This window comes from Astatotilapia calliptera, chromosome 20 (assembly GCF_964374335.1).
Source record: "Astatotilapia calliptera chromosome 20, fAstCal68.1, whole genome shotgun sequence".
Classification (NCBI taxonomy): domain Eukaryota; kingdom Metazoa; phylum Chordata; class Actinopteri; order Cichliformes; family Cichlidae; genus Astatotilapia; species Astatotilapia calliptera.
The window spans coordinates 36,362,765-36,383,528 of NC_137441.1; the positions used below are offsets into that span (position 1 = coordinate 36,362,765).

The 20,764-nt window shown below is 44.2% G+C and overlaps 1 protein-coding gene across 5 annotated transcripts in view; it reads right to left on the reverse strand.

Annotated features, from left to right (window-relative positions):
* Nucleotides 1–20,764, reverse strand: part of nav1a (neuron navigator 1a) — a 93,884-nt gene that overhangs the window by 4,846 nt on the left and 68,274 nt on the right. Inside the window, exons 10-31 of one of the 5 annotated variants that reach the window (XM_026153366.2) lie at nt 16,404–16,542; nt 12,776–13,079; nt 8,734–9,553; nt 8,120–8,641; nt 7,291–7,332; nt 6,887–7,035; nt 6,593–6,775; nt 6,402–6,478; nt 6,206–6,229; nt 5,939–6,016; nt 4,980–5,063; nt 4,000–4,108; nt 3,791–3,912; nt 2,670–2,854; nt 2,416–2,578; nt 2,133–2,331; nt 1,957–2,045; nt 1,765–1,860; nt 1,472–1,643; nt 447–712; nt 206–357; nt 42–113 (exon numbers count right to left, since the gene is read on the reverse strand). In XM_026153366.2, the coding sequence (XP_026009151.2) occupies nt 42–113; nt 206–357; nt 447–712; nt 1,472–1,643; nt 1,765–1,860; nt 1,957–2,045; nt 2,133–2,331; nt 2,416–2,578; nt 2,670–2,854; nt 3,791–3,912; nt 4,000–4,108; nt 4,980–5,063; nt 5,939–6,016; nt 6,206–6,229; nt 6,402–6,478; nt 6,593–6,775; nt 6,887–7,035; nt 7,291–7,332; nt 8,120–8,641; nt 8,734–9,553; nt 12,776–13,079; nt 16,404–16,542 (4,047 nt within the window). The remainder of the gene's footprint in view (nt 1–41; nt 114–205; nt 358–446; nt 713–1,471; nt 1,644–1,764; nt 1,861–1,956; nt 2,046–2,132; nt 2,332–2,415; nt 2,579–2,669; nt 2,855–3,790; nt 3,913–3,999; nt 4,109–4,979; nt 5,064–5,938; nt 6,017–6,205; nt 6,230–6,401; nt 6,479–6,592; nt 6,776–6,886; nt 7,036–7,290; nt 7,333–8,119; nt 8,642–8,733; nt 9,554–12,775; nt 13,080–16,403; nt 16,543–20,764) is intronic. The other 4 variants (XM_026153369.2, XM_026153367.2, XM_026153370.2 and 1 more) reach the window with 4 other exon arrangements.

Here is a 20,764-nt window from a genome sequence, read left to right on the forward strand (position 1 = left end):
AACAGGGTCACGGAGTATGCTTCATCCAGTCCTCTGCCTACCTGAAGCTCAGGTGCAGCCCATGGTTAGACGTCATTTTCACAGGTTGATTGGTCGTTCCAATTATGTACGGACTGAAACAGCAACAGAGAAAATCTTGTTACTCTTCGATTAAACAAATCTTATTGAATTCTTTGGTGAAACAGAGTAATTCTCAGTCATTTACCATTTGTGATACTTGCAGGTGAGCGCTCCATTAACAAGCTCAGTGATGGCCGCTGAATCGCTAATATCATCGATGATAACGACCAGGGGAAGTTCCCCTCCACACTCTCTGTCAATCTGATTTGCTAGATCTGACAGATACAACTGCAGCTCCTGTTAAAAGGTGAATACATATTTTCATACTTGCTTGTGAAAGAATAAGAAACAAAAAAACCCACCAAAAATCCTTAATCAGGTTTTACCTTCTGTGATTGACGGTGCATGTTGAAGGTGATAGCAGGGCTGCGACCCAGGAGACCGGGCTCGTGGCCGGCTTCAGTCGAGTCAGTGCGGCTGCGCTGCAGGAGGTAGTGGGCCAGACGCTGAGCTAGGTAAGTCTTTCCTGTCCCGCTGGGCCCAGACAGAACAAGGCGCCTGTGCTTCATCAGCAGGCTGATATAGTGCAGCATCATGGGCTTAGGAATCAGGGTCTCAAACACCAGTGAGTCAACACATTTTTCCCGGAGACCTGAAGAGTTTCAGACACAGAGGGGAGGATGAGCAAGACGATGTATGTAGCATTTATGAATAACTAAACTGTCTAATTTTATACTAGATCCAGTACTTAAATTACATCAGTTGGTCTAGGTCTCGGGGGGCTTAACCAACATGAAAATAGTCATTTTAGCCCCCCCAACCTAACAATAGAAGAGGAGCTTTTTTTCTGTCAAAGCAGGAACCACAGTGAAGGTTTGGGTTGCCAAACCCTGGCCCAGATAAACCATCACATGCTTTCATTACATTCCCAAAGTCCTGCTTTTGTCTTGTGGCTATTTAATAGCACTCTGGCATCCACGACCCTCGAGCCAACCATTTTCATTTACAAAATAGGCCTCAGATTACACTCAAAATATGTGTAAGATTCCTGGAGACTAGCACCATGTAAAAGTTAAAAAGCTGCATGTAATTCATTTAAGAAAATAGACGTCAATAAGAGTTTTGAATACAGCGTTTCAAAGCAAAACAAACTGTTTTCAGCTCCATTTTTATTCATATAGTCCAAATATTGCAACAACTTTTACCTCGAGCTGCTTTGTATTCAAAGATAACAATACAAATAAACCCAAACAATCAAAAAACTCCATGTGAAGCAAGCACGAGCACAGGAAAAACTCTGACCACTCCACTCCAGCCAACTCTGGGAGGGGCAGCCATCCGCTGGTGAGAGGGGGGGGGGGAGACAGGACATGGAAAAAAAAATGCACTGAATGCACTTATATCTGCTAACCTTTCAAGGTGACAAAAATACGAGCGGGACCATTGCCAAGACATCGATAAGGTGAGCCTTGGGGTTTGTCCCCCCCAATCACCCTCAGCCTGCCCTGGGTAAACTGGTACATGTGCAGGGAGTCACTGGTCAGACCCAAGCTGGCTGTCGGGTCCACTTGACTTAAATAATCCTAAACAAAGAACAAATATATCACAGTTAAAAGTTTACGGTTGAGCAAACAAATCGCAGCCGGGCTACTGAACCACAAATGTCCACTCAATAAAAAAGGAGACCAGATTTACAAGACTTACTTTGAAGGTCTCGGCTATGAGGGAGTCCAGACAAGGCCAGTCAGTCCTCACATTAATCAGCACGGAGCCAAGGTAGTACTCCTGCTGCTGTTTGTCCTACAGAGAAGAAACAGACGCTTAATTTCCAGAGTGTCCAGTTAAAGCTCTTGACATTATCGGACATTGTGAGTAATAAAAGTGTTCCACGTCTACCTCTGTTTGGTCTCCGATACGGACCAGCAGACGTGCACACACTTCTTCACGCTGAGAAGACACGCTTAGCGTGTCACCTTGAGACGCTTCTGCAAGAGAGGAGGAAATGAGGAGGAGATGCACGCTGCACTTCTTTATGAGGTAAACATTGTTTTAAGGCTTTGTTAGTCTCTGACCTGGATCTTTACAATCATTCAGACTAAGGCTGAAGGATTTGGTGAGGGACATGCTCATTGGCTGCCTCAGAGAGGGCCCCAGGAGGGACGCCAGGCCTGAAGGCTGGGATGTGGAGGAGGTGGGGCCAGAGGCAGGGAGGTGATGCTGGGTTCCTGTTTTTAAATTGACATTTTCTGCCTTCAGGTTCTCCACCGTCGACTGAAACATGAGCATAAAGCTTTAAATTGTAATAACAGCTTTGCAGGTAACTGAACAAAGACACGTGCAGTAGGCAAAACAAACCTGCATGTTTTTCATGGCGTCTCGGAGCTGCTCAAGCTGATGTGCAGAGTCTAAGGCTTCAAGTCGAATATCTGTCAGTTCCCTCTCTTTCACCCAGAGCTCTGAGCGCAACTCTGATACGGCGCTTTCCTCGCCGTCTCCCTCTTCTGTACTTTCCATGATCCTGGAAAAAGCCAAGGAGCCCTTATAAGAAATTTTCATAGACGAAAACTGCACTGCTGAGCTGTGCGGTGGAGTAGGTGTTGTGTACTCACACAGAGGAGGTGGCTGAAGCTGAGGTTTTCAGGGAAGGCAGCATGCCGTCTCCTCCTTCTCCCCCTTCATGAGGCATCTTGGGAGAGTTAGGAGCTGAGGAGTCGGGGGTGGCAATTTCCTCAATGTCAGAGTATGTTTTGGAGCCTTTCTTAATGCTGAATGCTTTGTTGAAGGAGCTCCTCAGCTACATAGAAACAGAAGAGATAAACCGATATAAAACAGTCAAACGATGACTTCACATGACTGCATTCATAACTGGAAAGAAAAAAAAGAGGGAATAGTTAGAACTGTTAATGTGACACATGCTAAGTACAAAGAGTATAAAAAATAAAGGAATAGTTTGTCATTTTTCACTGCAGATAAAAGCCAAAACCCCCAATCTGTCAAGTATAGTTTCATTTTATATAGAATGAATAAACGAGATATCATCATGTGCATTTGTAAATCTCACAGAGCAGAATATTTGTACCTTTGTTTTAAACCAAGCAGCTGGTGTTAATCAAAAACAAAGAGCCTTCCCCAAAATGACAAACTACCGCTTTGAACTTTCAGTCGTTTTCTGCACTGAGTCCAAGCTCCAATCCGTTTTCTGCACTTAGATTTAGCAGCTGGTTTAGTGAGGGTTACATGGTAAAAGAAAAAGTCATGTATTCTCTTACACAGGGACAAAATACAGGATAAAGTATGATGTAGCAGGGGAGAAACATAACTGAAAGATGCGTTAAATAAACTCGATTAAGCCTGAGCGCTTCGCTTCTTACGGAACATCATTTCTGCTGCCAGCCGCTCTAACCGAATTACGGCCATCTATTCAAATTAAATGGTCACATGAGGCAGCCAATCAGCAGTGTGGGAGGCCAATCAGCAGAGATGGAGGGTACTCGAGGACTGTGCTGCACTTTTATATGGTCCATCATGCTGTATGACAGGAAATTAATAGAGGTTTTATAGAAACACAGTGACTGAACTCACCTCGAAGACCTAAAAGAGCAGAATAGCACAACACAAAGGAGGGAAAGACTGGTCATACTTCATCCACGCTGCTTTGTCATTTTCATTAAGGAGAACAGACACAGACCATGCAGTGAGAATAACATAAAGCCTCGCAAACAGCTCTTACCCAGCTCTTTTTCTTCTTCTTCTTAGCATCTTGGTCCTTCAAGCTGCCCACGCTGGACATGCTGGTCAAACTGTTCAGACTGGAGATGCTCTCACAGGAGTTCTGACGTCTGATACACAGATCTGGAAAAAAATAAAGAGAGAAAATATTGAATAAAAGTGCTGTGGAGTGAGCGAGAGATAAAAGGATAACCTGAATAGTTTACAGACCTTTGCTGTTATCTGGGTTGTTTAAGGCTCCGTGTATGACAGCCTGGGCTTCTTCATTCCTGGTCTTCAGAGCATCAATGGTCTCCCGGAGCTCCATCAGCTCAGAGTCCTGCACAAACATTAAATAAATGGTTTGAGCAACACTTGTTTGTATCTGCTTTGAAAATCGAGCCGAGTGATAGCTTGTACTCGTCTAGTTATCATCCAAAAAATGCTGCATTTTCATTTTACTGTTTTTTATAACTGGGGATTTTGTGCTGTAATAAATGAAAAAGGTTTTTATTTAAAAGTCATGAATACTTTCATTAAATAACTGAATATGTTATTTATGTAGTGGGAGTGAGCTTTTAGTAATGCACTTCAACTCAAACCAATGCAAAGTGAAAAGTTCAAAAAGACAAGAACAACAGTGCCGCTCATTGTCTGCTAAAATCGATGCCACTCCACTCTAAATAGAGCCGCCCGGCCCATCTCCTCAAGGTTAAAGAGTCTGTGCTTTGGGCTGAACTGCACAGGTCAGTGCACTGGCACAAACAACAAAGACCTTTCCTGGAGTGGTCTAGACAGGGCTTTCAGAGGGAGCAGCAAGGCATGAAGCACTGAGAAAGACTCTGCACACGCATGCTCACACTAAACAGCTCAGGCACCGATCGATTCTTTTACACCAAAACACACAAAGGCAGAAGAATGCAGGAATGCGATGTTTACTTTAGGTGCACATGCAAACTGTTTGAGTCTTTCTTATCATTCAGCCTTTAGAGATTTTTAACACACTGATCCTCCTCCTTTCACACCAAGCCACCCTGCAGGCCTGCAGCCAGGGGCCTCTAACCTAGATTCAGCTCCCACTGCAGGATTCGATCAAAGTCACCTCCGTATTAGCTCTTAGCCGAGTGCTCATGAGAAATTTGCGGTGGTGAAACGCAGCTGGAGCTCAGGTTTTTGTTTGTTTGTGCTTGAAAGCGGGGCTGGGATGTTACCTTCTGTTCGTGGCTTAGCGACAGGCTCTGCAGCCGCGCTGTCATCAGTGCCAAACTTTGCTCAAAGGCGGCCACCAGGTTTGCCTGTTTAGAAAAGACGAGAGACAAAAACAACAATTTAGATTAAACTCAATTTTTCCATTTAAATTTCTCTATATCAGGACATCAACGTGTAGATGAACTGGTATTTATTTATTGGCCGATTCGACAGAGCATCGTTTAAAGCAGACATTACGCATAGAGGGACAGATTGAATGGATTTTGTCTGACCCTTTATCCCTGCATAAGAAGTGCTAAAAGGCTGAATGAGGCACAAAGGCTGAACAGGATGTCGTCTGTGCAAAATCCCCCTCCTCCCTAATCTCCTCACACACACCCAGTTTAGCCCAGAGGAGGGAGAGAAAATTACTTTCTATTCTCCTTTACAGAATGTATTAACACAGTAAAATAATGGATTCAGCCCAGTCATTAATCCAGCACATAATCATGCTGTGTGTCGCGCATCTGTTCTGCACATTCACTGCCCTCACATGAGAAGGTCAAACAATGTGAAAAAAAGGGGGGGTGTGCACACGCACTGATTGATGTCTCCTGCATGAAGCGGTGCATAATTCCTGCATTTTATTGCCGCAATCAGACGCATTGAAAATGCTGACTGGATAGTTATATTGAAACAAGGGAGGAGGAGGAGCGAGGCACATGTGTACGTGTGCGTAGTGAAGCTAAGTGGCTTTTTAGAGGGGAAGATTAGCATTACTTAGACTCAGCAAAGATAAGAAACATCCTGAAAGTGCAGAGAGATGATCTATGACCGACATGACACAGGTTCTCTCTCTGTTCGCTTTTCTATAAAGGGTCAATTACTTGAGTAGTGTGATATGCAAAAAGGAAGTCTCGCAATAAAAAAAAAAAAAGCTTAACATGCTTTGTGCAAAGCAGCATCGACAGAAAGTGCATACGTTTGACGTGAGCTGTGTCGTTAAGTTAGAAACCTTCTCCTGCGATGACTCCAGCTCTCTTCTCAGCTTGCGGATTTGCTGTGAATAAAAGCAGGAATGTTCCAATTATAAGACGGCCGAGGCCACTAAACCGGACATTATGCAAGTGAGTGGATGGTGCAGATGACGACTGACAGGCTTGTTCTCCCACAGACAACAAGGATGAGAGTGGATGGGAAAGGGGGAAAAAACCAGCTGAGTAGAAAGAGCTGGGCAGAAAACACTTACCTCTCCCTGGATCCTTTCCTCAGCCTTGGACAGCATAGGGGATAAGAGTAAAGATGTTAGCAAAGACACAGACGAGAGGAGTGGGGCCTAATAAGGTACAGGCTGCAGTTTCAAGTGTTTAAAGCGTGAAATAAGAGGAAAGCGTCATTGCACCAACATACATCCACACATACAGCATACGCTGAGCTGTAGCTACCTGAGTCTGCATGCTGCCCAAACTCACCGAAGAGTAGCTTGATGAGTTGGAGGCCAAGGAGAGTACAGAGCCATGAACTGAGCATAAATAAGAGTAACACACACACACAAAGAAAAACAAATCCATTAGAGTTGAGATGAAGTCAAACAGATCCTACTTATCAGATGACAAAAACGTTCAGAAAAAATCACCATCTTCATTCGACTCCCTGTCCCTGAAGGATCCGGAGCGAACCATTCCCATGCTGCGGGGACGTTCAGCCAGTGACACCGTGCTGCCCAGAGGCGATGCCCCGTACAGCTCCATAGAGGCATCGTGTGTCGGGATGCTGTTGGATCGAGTCATCCTCGGCGGGCCGCCCACCGGGCTCGGCACTGTTATAAGAAATAGAGTTACCAATGCTCTGCAATACACATCAAACAAATGTATGCGTGTCAGCATTTATCATTTGCCATCATAGTGTGTGTGCTTGTGTATCTACGCACCCATGCTGGTCTTTGAGGTTCGGGGCAGGGAGGTGGGTGACGACAGCAGTGGAAGAGCGAGCGAGTCGGTCATACTGAGAATAGTATGAGAGTGCCTCCTCTCTCCTTTCTCCTTCCCATCCTCCTCGATCTGGGAGGCACTGCTGAAACTACAGTTTAATGGACCAAGTCAGTGTTGGCAGTGGTAAAAGTCAGCTGAATATCTCGACGACCAAAACACACAAAATGCTCCTGGCAGGGCTCATTGAGAGGGAAATGAGCAGCAGGAATGATGTTTCATAGAGCTGTGGGCAAGATCCACATAATCTGCCACACAAAGGGCATCTTATCAATCAATCTCTGTGTTTGTGCGTGCAATTTTAACAAAAAACACACATTTAAAGTTTGTGTGTGGAACTACTTACCTTAAACCTTTCTTTGGCAGCGTGTTTCTGTCTCTCTGAGAGCTGTGGAGATTAAACAGTGTCATTAATTAATCACTAGTGCAGGGAGTTATTAGAGTCTCAAGCACAGACAGCAGGCACAAAGAAACGCAGTAAGACTGGAAGATGGGCAGCGTCAGCTAGTAATTATGACTTCAGTCAGTAGGGCTAGTACAACACTGATAACAGCCCTGCAGTAATAACAGCCCAGCAAGCCTCAGCATATCTCTCTCTGCTTTAGTGTGTGTCTGTGTGTGTGTGCACTGTTTGCTTTATTTGTTGGCTGAGTTTAAGAAAAACACATTTTTATCCTTCTCATTAAGAAAGGGGACAAATTATCAGGCAGACTTTAGGGCTCTAAATTTGTCATATTCAACATCGCATTCAGAACGATTCGTTTTAGAGCTAATGTTGTGTTGTTCTCATATCCACACAGGGCTCCTGCAGAGAGGGCTAGTTTAAAACTCATCATCACCATCAGCACTCATCATCCAGGATGATTAAGCAAGCATTGCTAAATATTTTCAATATTTTTAAGGATCTCCTCGTCATGTTGTTCTTGGTTTTTATAAATGCCCGTTGTCTGTATGACATCTACCTGGTTGCTCGATTCTGGGGGGAAACTGCAGATTATCAAAGCTCTTCCACATCCCTTCTGCTTTCCTGAGCAGTGAATAAAGTTGGTGCACTTCCTCAACTGACCAAAAGGTGGAGCTACTCGGTTGCCCTCTATTTAAACCCTGGGATAGACTCGGCTGAATATGCAGTGTGTGCAGCATTATGGATCGTATTTGAGTAGAACTGAACTGACCTGTCTGTGGGAGTCAGTGAGACTTTACTTCCGGGTGTCCAGCTAGAGGGCTGGCCGCTGTCATCGTGTCTATCTTTGACTCGGGACTCTAAGGTGGTGTAGCCTCTCGTCAAATTCTCCCCCCCTTTATACTCCTCTCTCTCCTGGGGCTCTGGGGCCAGGCTCATCTGAAGTGGCAGAGACTCCAAGCTACGATGCAGCCCAGACATCCGAGGGTAGAGCAGGGGAGAGGTTCTCCCTTCATTGCTTTCTACCCCGAGGGAAGTGACCTGCCTGGGACCCAAACCTATGCCAGAACTGGAAAAGCAGGCTGAAGAGTTCACATTTAGTACAGGGGCAGGGCTGGGGGTCAGGCAAGAACTAGTGGAGTTGCCTGCTGAACCAGAGAGGTCTTGAAGCTTAGAGTAAGGAGGAATCTTAGGAGGCAAAGTGTCCCGAACCTCAGTGTCCAGGCTGTTTGAGTTCAGCTTGTCGAGCTGAGCCATCGATGGAGGCTTTGCCAGGCTACGCACTCCAGACAACCTGAAGACAGAGAAAGACAATGTTGAAGCAAGTGTGTATTTTAGATGTGATCGTCTGTTTATGTGGAAATGGAAGCTAATGAGTTTTGATACCTGTGTGTGCTGGGAGATGGGAGATCCATGCCCTTGCTGCTGCTGGGGGGCCTCAGCCCTTGTACTTTCCCTCCGTTCTCTGATGGGGTCTGAGCAGGACTTCCCTTCATTGACCCTCCCCCACACTCAGAGTCAGAAACCACAGCTTTAGCTTTGGCTCTCTCCTTCTCCTTCTCTCTGTCTGTTTGATTGACAGGACTGGGGATGCCACGTCCTCCTGGTTTACTCAGTCCTGTTCCAGAACCGTGTCCAGAGCCCGGCTCTTTGAGCCTTGAGCCCTGTGATGCTGCGACGGAGGGTTTGATGAGTCCAGAGCCGGTGTCCATGGTGGTGCTCACCGGGCGAGCTGAGCTCGGCCGTGTTAAAGTCAGGGTGCTCGTTTTTGCGGGGCGGGGCAGAGAGCGGTACTGCAGAGACGTTCTGGCATTTGGAGACAGGAAACCACTCTGATCGCTGCTCGAAACATCGAGACTTGTCTTTCGTCCTCCACCACCAGCACCTGGCTTCACAGGGATACCTGACGTTTTGGGAATTTTCCCTACAGTTGCAGAACCGCTGGGTATGCCGCTGCTAACTGCACTTGTTACACTGGGCGGACTTGAGTTGTTTGTGCTATTACTGGTAGCTGCTGCTGGTTTCTTGAAGCCAAAGTTTCCACCAGTGGAGGGCCTGACCAGGCCGGATGGAGGTTTACGCTGCTCAGCAGCTCCGGTGCCATTTCGATGGTCTTTACCAGCATCAGAGGAGGAGCGCTGAAGACTTGAAGTCTTCACTGCTAAACGGGACTTATCCATGGGCTTCCCATCAGACTTCACGGTACCTAAAGCAGAAAAGAAAAAACCCTGATGAGCAGCTTGAACAGAGTTAAGTAGTGTGAAATGATGACTGAAACTAAGCACGCCACATTAGGAGACAATATCTTATCTACACACCTACGATGTCTGACTGTCAGCTGATAAAAATAAATCCCTGTCTGAGCAAGGAGACAGTTTGTAGACCAGACTCACAGCCAGCTTAACCCTCACATGTGCTGTTATCAGGCAGTTACTCCTCTTTTCCATCCTGATGAACTGAAAAAGTTTCCTTCTTCCAGCAAGTTTTTTAAGCTTTCCAGTCAGTGAACAGTGACGTCACAGCTGTAGAGTGGCAAAATGAACACGTGCAGCATGGTTGTTCACGTTCATGAAGCATGTCTGCAGGCACTAAACTGCATCAAACAGCCAACACGACTGAATTTCCCCCATGTTGGAGGCTCACTGGGGAAAGGTGAGGCAACTTAGTGAAACAGGGTCCCCCATTTGAACACGTCCCAGTTGGCAAATTAAACGGACTTGTTTGGAAGTTATTAAGAGAATAAAAGTCTATTACACATGTGCACTGCATGCACCACCCACACAAGTCCGCACTACCAACACTCTCTTAATGTGCATCTGATGGGAGTAGTTATGTGAGGTTTATATACAAGGCATTAACAGAGTCAAAGAACCGCTGTTGAATGAGACCTACCGGCATGCTGCCTGGGGACATCTGGAGACACTTAAGAGTATTTATAAACCCGCAAAAGACAGACACACACACACACACACACACACACACACACACACACACACACACACACACACACACTTGCAGTTCTTAGTGATTGGATCTCGCAGAAAGCACTGGGTTATTTCATATAAGTGAAAATTGGGTTTACATGTCAAATCAAAAGCTCAATCCTTTGTGTCACCGCATCGTAGCCTGTTCCATGAACACTGGGCTGAAGAAACACACACTGTTGGCATTGAGACACACCGACAAAACTCAGGCAATTGTATTAATTGTGACACAAATGAAGCCTGATTTACCGACACGGGCTTGTAGAGACAGTGAAGCTCACGGCTTCACACGGTAAGCGCGTAGGAGAGGTGATGAATCACTGCGTTTCTCAGCACAAGAGGCCAACATGTCTGAAGATATGGAGATGTGAGCACAACGCTCAAATTCAGAGCGACTGGCAGACAGAGAAACCTTTTTCAATAAATCATCAAAAACTGGCTTCTCTGGCTCTTAAAGGAAAGTGGCTCACGTGTAAATGCTCCTTCTTCTGCTGAATGCCACTTTGGTAAAGGGGAAAGATTGTATCTATGCTGCGCTCGCTACGTATGGAAACCCACCCTAATACTCTTATTTGTCAATAATACCAGTCTCCCGGGACTCACCACTTTTTTTTGCAAGACTTGAAAAATCTGCTGAAATCATCTCTCATCAGTCATAACACCGAGACCATGTGTGGCCACGTATATGTTGTTGTTAAGATACAGTATCAGTAGTTATTTGTGTGTGCGTAAGAGGCTGGCGAACGTTAGCTGTAGTTTGTCTCCTGTGACAGAGGGAAAAAGACATACAACCTGTCCACAGCTCAGCGATAACATAATGACGAACACTTGAAAATATGCAGTGTGCTCAGACTTTAAAAAAAATCATTTTGCTTACTGTGAGATCCTGGTACACCATAACTCACAAGGACAACAGAGAAGATGCCCTTTGTGAGCGAACCGAGGCTCCAGGGCTCCACTAATAAAGTCTTCATTTCTATATCAGTCATGCGGAGACAATTCACAACTTCATCTGTGAGCACTTCACAGTTTCAACGCACCGTCTTATTTTTAGAGATGACACAGTAAAGGAGATGTTTACTTTCTGAGAAGTAGCTCCTGCAAAAGTGCAATATGAGAGAACGGGAGCGAACAGAACACATGTGATATGACGTCAGTTTTATGGATAACACGGGTAGGTCACTGACAAATTAGACCCTCTCTGAACTATTTGCTTACAACTGTCTCATACAAATAATCAGCAGCTGAAATGACACTTAAAATGATCTTTAGCTGCTGTTTTATCTTCTGCACTTACTAAAAGTATGGTCTGTGCTGTACACAGACACATGGAGGAGACAGAGATAGTGCATCACACTGCTCATCCCAACATGCTGTCGCTTCTTCAGAGTCACACACTCTGCGTCTCCTACAATTCCACAAAAATGCAGACGCATAACAAACGGGGCGCACACACCGTGACGCACAGCACCCTCCTAGCCTCAGCGATAGACTGCGCTCTGTGAAACTCTAAGAATGACTGCTTGTCATGTGACTAAACCCCGGAGCTTCTCCGCACACCGACAAGCAACAACAAACTTTTTTTTTCCAAATCTGTTTTTGTTCGACTTCACCACCTGATTTATTACAGCCTCACACTCTGTGGCGCATCGAGCAGATAGCAGATTCATACTGCTGACATCGATAACAATAACAGCCTGGCACAAAGATCACAGGCGAGTTCAACACATCTGTCATTTCAACAGCTGGCAGTGCAAACGCACCACCGTTCCACAGAAACAGGACTGTTTACACAGACCCCTGGCTATCTGGACTGGCACATAACACCGCAACTAATATCCTGCTGTTTCGGTTGTCTATATGTGTGCAAGTCTGTGCGTGTGCATGCGTGTGCATACATAAACAACACACAGATGGTGTGCCCAAAAGGCAGCTGCACAATCCCTACCATTGTGCTCTTTCTGTGCGAGTGTGTGTTAAGTGTGATGGGTGACAGTCTTTAAGGCTGGCACAATCTCAGTCATGGCTGCACTCACAGCACACATTATTAGAAGCACACGCGCTCTTATAAAGGCCCTTATTTTAGCACTATAAATTATCTCTGTTCAACACAAAAATAACGCTTGGCTAGGAAGAAGCTATAGGAAGAAAAACACTGCTGGTCAGTGTGTGGTGTGTGTGTTAGTCACTGGCTGGCAGGCAGCAAGGGTGTGGGTGGTGATGGGTGTTTGATACATGGCACCACTTTCTAAAGGCCCGGAGGGTGGGCTGCAGCTGTGGATGAAAGTGTGTGACAGAAACAGAGTGTGTCTGTGACTGTGTGAGTGAGAGAGAGAAAGGACTATTTAAAGACAGCCTGAGAGACGTGTCAGGTTAAGAAACATTTCAAGTAAAACTATATGTTCTAGACTTTTCACACACAGTATTTGTGTTTTGCCACTCACCTGCCACTTTCAGCCCAGTTTGAGAGGTGTGTGTGATTGGGGAAGTGACTCCCACAGGTGGGTTTCTTCCTTTCTTCAACACATTTCCTTGACCCAGGGTTTGAGGTTTTCTCAGCTCACCCTTCCCACCTTCCGGCCCCTCCCCTTGCGGCCGGGTTTTCTTCCATTTATTAGCGGATTCGGACTTGAGGCTTCCTGTATCGTAGATGCTGCTGCCCTGGCTCTTGCGGCTGGGTTTGTTATCATCGGAGTCCCAGGACAGACCGCTCTCCACTAGAGATCTCTTCTCTGCATCTGTACGCATCTAGAGTAGAGAAGAGACAGACGCATGGTTTGAGACACTGCGTCAAAAAAAGTCTGGATAGCCAGCACGTGCAGTCTGACCAACAGAACACGTACACAGCAATTACTTTCCCTATCTAGCAGGTTTGAGTCATTTGCGCTGCCAATTTTACGCTTCTGAGGCTCATCTATGAGCGTTTTGATCGTCTGAAAGCTGGTTTGGAAAAGAAATATATATAAAAAACCCACATTTGCGTCATGTCACACTTTTAAATATGAAAAAAATAAGAGACAACAACATGGTTTTAAATGTAAAGACAGTAAAATGAAAAAATAGATCCCACAAAATAGAGTAAAGATGCCTCACAAGCTAAATCTATTCAGAAAACTGCACATGGATAATTGGCCCAATGCATGGCCTGTCGTGCTTTTTACATGTATCTACATGTAACTGTCATGTTTCTGGTCTTCAGATATGTACCACGGCCCTGCAGCTTTCTAGCAGTCAGACTGGATATTAAACTCACACGGTTCTCTACCCTAAAGCCTGTGTAGTGTCCATTTGAGCCTATGTGTAAAGAACTGATGATAGAAAAATCTGCTGTGTGTGGAATCATATCAAGCTACACTTTCACATTTTAACTATTATATGCATTTTGGCAGTTGTTACATGTTTTTAGGTAGTTTTGGTGGACAATGTAACACATAACACACGCCTGGAGGCAACTGTTGTTATGATTTGGTGCTGTGTAATAAATATGAATAAAACTGAAGAGTAAGTTAAACATTAAACCCAAGTTGACACCAGTTTTAAAGAACCTTACTCCTTTACCTAGTCCTTCAGACTAAACCTCAGAACTACGATATACTTCCTCTTGCAACTACTGTGAAAAATAGGCTTGGTACACTGGAGTGAAGGACCTCTTAGAAGGTGCATTACTGGTTGCAAAAAGGAGAAATGTGACGTTCAGACAGATCCACACACTCCGCCTCATCTTAAAGCCCTTTGAGCAGACAGTGCACAACTCCGTCAACCCAACGACATATGGATGTCTCGTCTCCTCCGTCTAAATCCTATTGTAAGCTCTGTTTAAAAACTTCAAAAGGAGAAGTGGACTGAGACGGCTGGAACAGAAACTGCTAAAACCAAAAACCCCAAAACATATCTACACAAAGAAAGTAGACAACACTGCGTAACTATAAGAATGTCAAATGTCAAACTAAAGGACACGTGGAAATCAGGCCGTTGTAAAACCAAGGTCTATTGTGTGTGAAGGTTTATGACAACAGCACTTTTTACAGATTATTCTCCCGCTGCAGGAGGTCGCCAGTTGCACAACGGATTAGAAAGTGTGTTTGTGTGAGAGAGAGTGTGTTTGGGACATTGCACCTGATTCTCATGAGGACTCATGCTGAATTCCATTTTTTATTAAAACCAATAGACCCCATGGGCAGGTTTGCATGACACGAGGAGGAGCTCGACCTGACTGTGTGTTGTATACACACACGTGTGTATCCTGTTTGAAAGACCTCGCTGATAAAACACTGTCATTTCCTCACACACATTCCTTGTTTATTGAAAGATGGGGTAGTGCGGGTGAGATACACATCTGGTCAGATAGCTGTGACCAAATGATTAACAGACAAACAGGCAGACAGTGAGGCAGACAGGAGCATGCACAAATACACAAAGGCATGAGGAAAAACTGCATTAACTTGAGGTCTTGTTCCAGGTTTTTCTACTACCTACATATAATACAGCCTAACTCTGCACAGTCTCTCTTTGTGCCCCCTTTCCTAGATTATCTTTCTCTACCGCCCCCATGCCTCTGCTCAGGATGTTATACAATATGTAGGAGGGAGATGAGGGATGGATTTGCCTTTGTCTTTAAGGAAATTAAAAACAACAGCAACAAACAAGGACAGGATGCAGTGATGGAGAGGAGACAGGGAGACAGAGAAATGGGACACAAAGACCAAGAGAAACGCATCAGCTGAGAATGCAGAGAAGGCACGGAGCATGTGCATTATACAATGTGGGGTGCATGACGATGGGTGATGGCTGGTTGCCATGGTAATGATGCCATGGGGTGTAATGGTTGCTATGACTCTTGCAATTAGGCGTGGAGGGAGGCGCCCCGGTTCTTCCGCCTCGCTGGCCCGGATGCAGGACTGCAGATGGCCCTGCTTGTATGTGTGTGTATGTGCAGATGGCTTCGCTTTAGACCTGTCCTACAGTATATGGGTAAAGACAAAGCCTCTGCTCTCAGCATCCCTGCACTTTGGTTGCTATGGTTACACTGATTCCCTCTGTCTCACTCGCTGTCTCGCTCCCTCTAAAAACCCACCACTTCAGTCACATAAACCACACTGCGGAGGTGTGACCTAAATCAGACACTCGGGGACACACACACACACACACACACACACACACACACACACACACACACACACACACACACACACACACACACACACACACACACACAGAGTTGGAACCCATATAGCTACAGATGGATCTTGACGAACTCAGCCAGGCTGTAAACAGGATTTTAAGCAGAGGTCATTGGTCCCAAATGCTTCCATCACTGCAATAAATTCTAAGGACTGCAGCAAACATACAGCATATAAATGCATAGCGTGAACAACCACGATCACTCACAACAGTTACTTCTACCTCCAAGCTGAATATACCACTGAACTAAGCCACAACTACAGAATCGGCTCGATCCAGTGGATTTAAAATCGTAGCTAGCAATGAGCATCTTACTATTTTAGCTCATAATTTGAGTACAATACTTAAAAGATTTTTAGAATACCTAAAATTATTACAGATTAGTACACTAGCTAGTTGTTGGTTAGCCTAAAAGAAAGGAAACATTTAATAGGTTGTCTTTTTCCACCCAAACTGAATTTGACACTCCTCCACTAGTTGAACATGTTCCTAATGTATCTGAAAAATTCAGCTTTTAACAAGTGAGCACTTCTTAAGCTCAAACATTTCTGAAAATATACACATCTTCATATATATGTAATGAAAAGAGAGACGCCACGGAGCAGTGCAGTGAGTTTGCGGCAAACTTTGATTGCTGCAGATGTGACAGATATTATGGGCGTGTGCAGAATAACTAATCAGGCTTTGTCTGTGATGCCAGGGTCCTGCTGCCTGCGTGTGTGTGTGTGTGTGTGTGTGTGTGTCTCCTCTGTACACTGACAAAGTGTGTGCATTCAATACCTTTGTGGATTAACAGCTTAATCAATACTACTGTAATCAGTGCACGCACTTCTTATCCGTCTGTGTCAAACAGTTGCGCGTCTCTATTTTGTGTGTTTGTGTGTCACTCACCACAATGCTTGAGTTTCTGCGGGAGCCAATGGGAGTGGTAGGAAGAGAGTTGAGAGTGGGACTTGTGTTGAACTCTTCAGAGCTCAGGTTGTCTGAACCGTCACTCAGTCCACTGCTGATGGAGCTGCTCTCATCCCAACTAAAAGAGATCATGACAAGGAAAATATGTCAGCTAACATTAATGTGTAAAGTAATTCCCTTCTTAAATGCTTAAAATAAAAAGAGAAGAGGATCTGGATTTCCTAGCGTACAGCAACAGTAAACAAAAGTAATATAAAAACTGTTTTAAAGACAATATTTGCAGACACTTTGAAAATAGCTCCAGTAAAGGATTCAATAGTTTTTACATGAAATAACCGTATGAAGCCATATGTAATAAGAGAGAAAAATGAACCCTGTATCTTCTAAATATATATAATAAACATCAATTTTGTAATGTTAAAACAGACGGGGTTTATTTCTACTGACTTGCACTTTAAAATATGCGTCACTTTTCTTTTTTACCACAAGTTGTCCTGACATTTTTAGGTGACTTTCATTCTAAACGAGCACAGCTGCTGTGTCAGTTAAGAAGTGCTTGTGAACAGTGTGATAAAGGAGCCCATCATTTAAAGACACCATCATCTGTGATCAAAGGTGTGATCATTTCATCATCGTTACAAAAGCTTTTCTTTATTAAGTGCAAGTCTGTGACTGTGCTACAATAACTAGGTTAAACGCTGCGCTCCTATTTTTGTTTCACAAATGTGGGCTGGTCTCCTTCACCTGGTCAGCCAGAGTTTAAGTCCCCGAGGCATCAAGCCTCCACTTTTATCAAAGTGTCCTTGATCAAGATAGCAAACCATTCCAAGTCTGTGCGGTGGTTTACCGTCTGCCCCTGTAGGGCCAATCATGTATCACACATTCAACAGAAAGAAAGCTATCGGTGTCAGTTCACTGGTATCGCCTTGAATCCATTTATCGCATCAACTACCAAAGCTCCATCAGCTCGGTTACCACCTGAGGTTGGGCTCATTCAGCTCTGTGTCTCTTAATTTGTCTTTTGATTAAATGTTCAGAGCGACAGAAACCTTATTTAGAGCACCGTCTGCTCTAAATACCCAACTTTTGCACTGAAACATTTGGCAAACTGAAATCTGGAGCACTCGTCATCACATCATCTCAACCCACACACACAAAAATAGCACTGAAGAAGATGCATGCACCCACGAGTGCATACAGGACTGCATCAGAAATATGAAGTCCCCTGTCAGAAATCTACCTCGCTGTCTCTTTTCCCAGTGAAAAGCCTTCCTGTGTGACAGAGAGGTTGTGGGTGGTTCTTGCTTTATTTAGGTCTAATAAAAAAAATCCACAAACATCCAACTTTAAAGTTATTTCAACTTCAGATAATGCTGACACTATGAGTTTCACGTACGTGAGATACAATTGAATCGGCAGCTTATAGATTCATGTGCTCGTATACATGAATAGGCCATGTTTAGGAAGTATACGGGTTCGATTTTTCCTCTTATTAAGGTCAATAAGTAAGACTGATGTCATGTAATAACGTAAAACAAGTTAAGTGGGCAGTGATGGGCTAACAAGGACAGATATAACGGGGTGCAGGGGGTGGTGTAGGCAAAGGAAGCGGTATGATCCTTCCAGTTGGGTGCCTGTATGGGTCACACTGTACCCTCAGGGAGATGGTGGTGGGGGTGAGAGGGAGTGGGGCAAAATGGAAAGCCCTCCCCGTCTGGCCCGTGGATATCTTGGATACAAAGAAAAGCAGATCAGATTTTCCAGTGAGAGTGGCTGTCATGCTGCTGTCTATATGCCGCTGTAAGATTAAGGGCAAGTTTAAGATTGAGTCAGACACATCCAGAGATCTGACCGATACTTTGTGGCTCGATGGGAAACGCAGCAAAACCAAAGCAAATGTTACTGTTAAGAAAACAGAAAGAAAGAAACAACAATGCACTGATGGATTTTGGTGCATTTTCACATTTAAAAGCATTTTATGGCACTTATATGGTGTATTTCTAATTTTAGTGACAACTCCAAGTATTCCACTTCACCTGTTCACACATATTCAAACAGCACTTCATTCTATGCACTTAAGTGCTTTATCTATATTGCATCCACCCCCACGGCCAACTGAGAATCACCAAATAATCTAACAGCTCAGAACGTGGGAGGAGGCCGGGGGAAAGCATGCAGGCAGAAAACCAGCCTGAGAATCTGCTTGCTGTGAGGCAACTCAGGCAACCCTGTGCCACCCAGGACGTCTAATTTTGATTCAGATGTTATTTGAGATGAATTTGTACAGAGATTGTATATATTCTTCCTTTTTTTTTTAAATAATAAGAAAAAAAGAAAACTTATTGGACTATCAAACTGCCAAATTTTGCACAAAAATTTATGTTTCCCTTTGCACAAGACAACATTAAAAAAAAAGTGGAATAGTCTTCCAGATGTTAGCCACAGACCTTTGCGCTCTCCTCGTTGTGGACTGCACGCAGGCCAAGCCACGCTGTTGTACAAATTTCAACTCATCTGACAACAGAAAAGTTTTCCACTTAGCCACAGTCCATTTTGAAACAGCTTTGGTGCTTGTGGATTTGGCATTTGTGGATTGCACGGCAGACTGTATTCACAGTGATTTCTGGAAGTGCTCCTGAGGCCATACACTGACTTTCAGCCCTGTCCCTTGCCTGCAGCGATTTCTCCAGATTCTCTGATTCTTTAATGATATTATGTACCGTAGATGAGATATTCAGTCTTCTGTAAGAACACATAGTTTATGGTAGACTCTTGGCCCATCTTTGCTTCTGAGGAACTCTGCCTCTCTAAGGTCTTTTTATAACCAGTCATGTTACTGACTTGCTGCCAATTAACTGCAAAATGTTCCTCCAGGAAATCAAGGTATTAAAAAAAGCTCACTGCTGAAACGCAAACATTTTTAGATAGACAGCTGTGGTTAACCATCTGTAGCTCTCGGGAAACGCTAGGCTGTCCTTCATATCCCATTATTCGCTTCAAGCTATCGGCTTGTCCACCAGCGCTTCACTGAAAGATAACACACCTCTATGGTGAATAATTCAGACGTGCCAGAAAACAGAACAAACACAGCCAGTGCTGGGTTTGGTGTCACTCAGCTGACAGATATGGAAATACAAACCCACAGAAAAGCGAGGCAAGGTCAGAGGTTGAACTTTACCAAAAGCATTCATTAAATGCACTATATGCAGTGTAGAAGTAAATAAAATTTGAAGCTGATGATTTAATTTAAAAAAGAAGAAGTTTTATCTTGATTGTGGAAAGTTACAAGCTGCTGAAAAATGAAACTTTCAACTCTATAACAGATATTAACAGAGACTCTCTACTGAAAGCTTTTCTTTACGATGCCAAAAATAAAAGACACACACACATACATACCTACCTATATCTATCTCTAGTTATAGATATGAAACATTTTTTTTTATTTCCAAGTCAAAACTTCTAAGTAGCTGCACCTCTCTCTCTTTTTAAAAGTTCAATGTAATGAAACCTGAACTTGAAAAGAGCGGTCTGAAATACAAAGACACTCCAAGAGAAGCGGGTAAAGTGGCGTGTGCAGAGAGAAGAAAGAACTGAAAGGACACGTATAAAAGACAGGGCCTTTAGTGGAAAGAGAAGAGCTGTTAATGCTTAAAACTTCCTCAGCTTCTCAGGACATGATGCACTCAGTGAAGAGGATCATCTCACACTGATAATCTTTCCTCCCTCCGCCTTATCTTTGTACATTCACCATCAGCAGCTGCAGAGACTGAGGGATATTAGCACCCCCTTCATTTACATCAACACTTTTACAGATTAGTGCTGAGCAGGAAGCGCTGCTTTAGTCATGCCACTTGCCTGTAACGGCTCTTTTTATTTTAATTATCTGTTAACTACAGTTAACTATGTTCCTCTCGCAAGCAAGGTAACACTAGAAATGTTACAATTTCCACCAATATGTAACAAATGATAACTCTTAGTATGCTTATATAAAACCAAATGAATGCACGGTGTCATAAAATGCAAAAATGGCGATGTCTCGCCTATTACGCTAAAGAAATTTGGTTTTTTGTGACTTCCAAACTGATCCCAGGCTTCAAGAACACAGCTGGTGGGAAGCACAGTGGTCAAGATATTGAACAATGGTATCCTGCAACAGTAACACTGTGAGCAAAATGAATATCAATGCTGATTCAATTAGGCTGCAATAAATGTCTATTAAGTTGAGTTGTGCTTGATTAAGCTCCTTCTTCACCTCCACCTGACAATTTGAGTCATGTGCAAGCCAAAGCACCGGGCAGAGTAACGACTACATCACATGGACACGCTGTGCACGTCCTCTC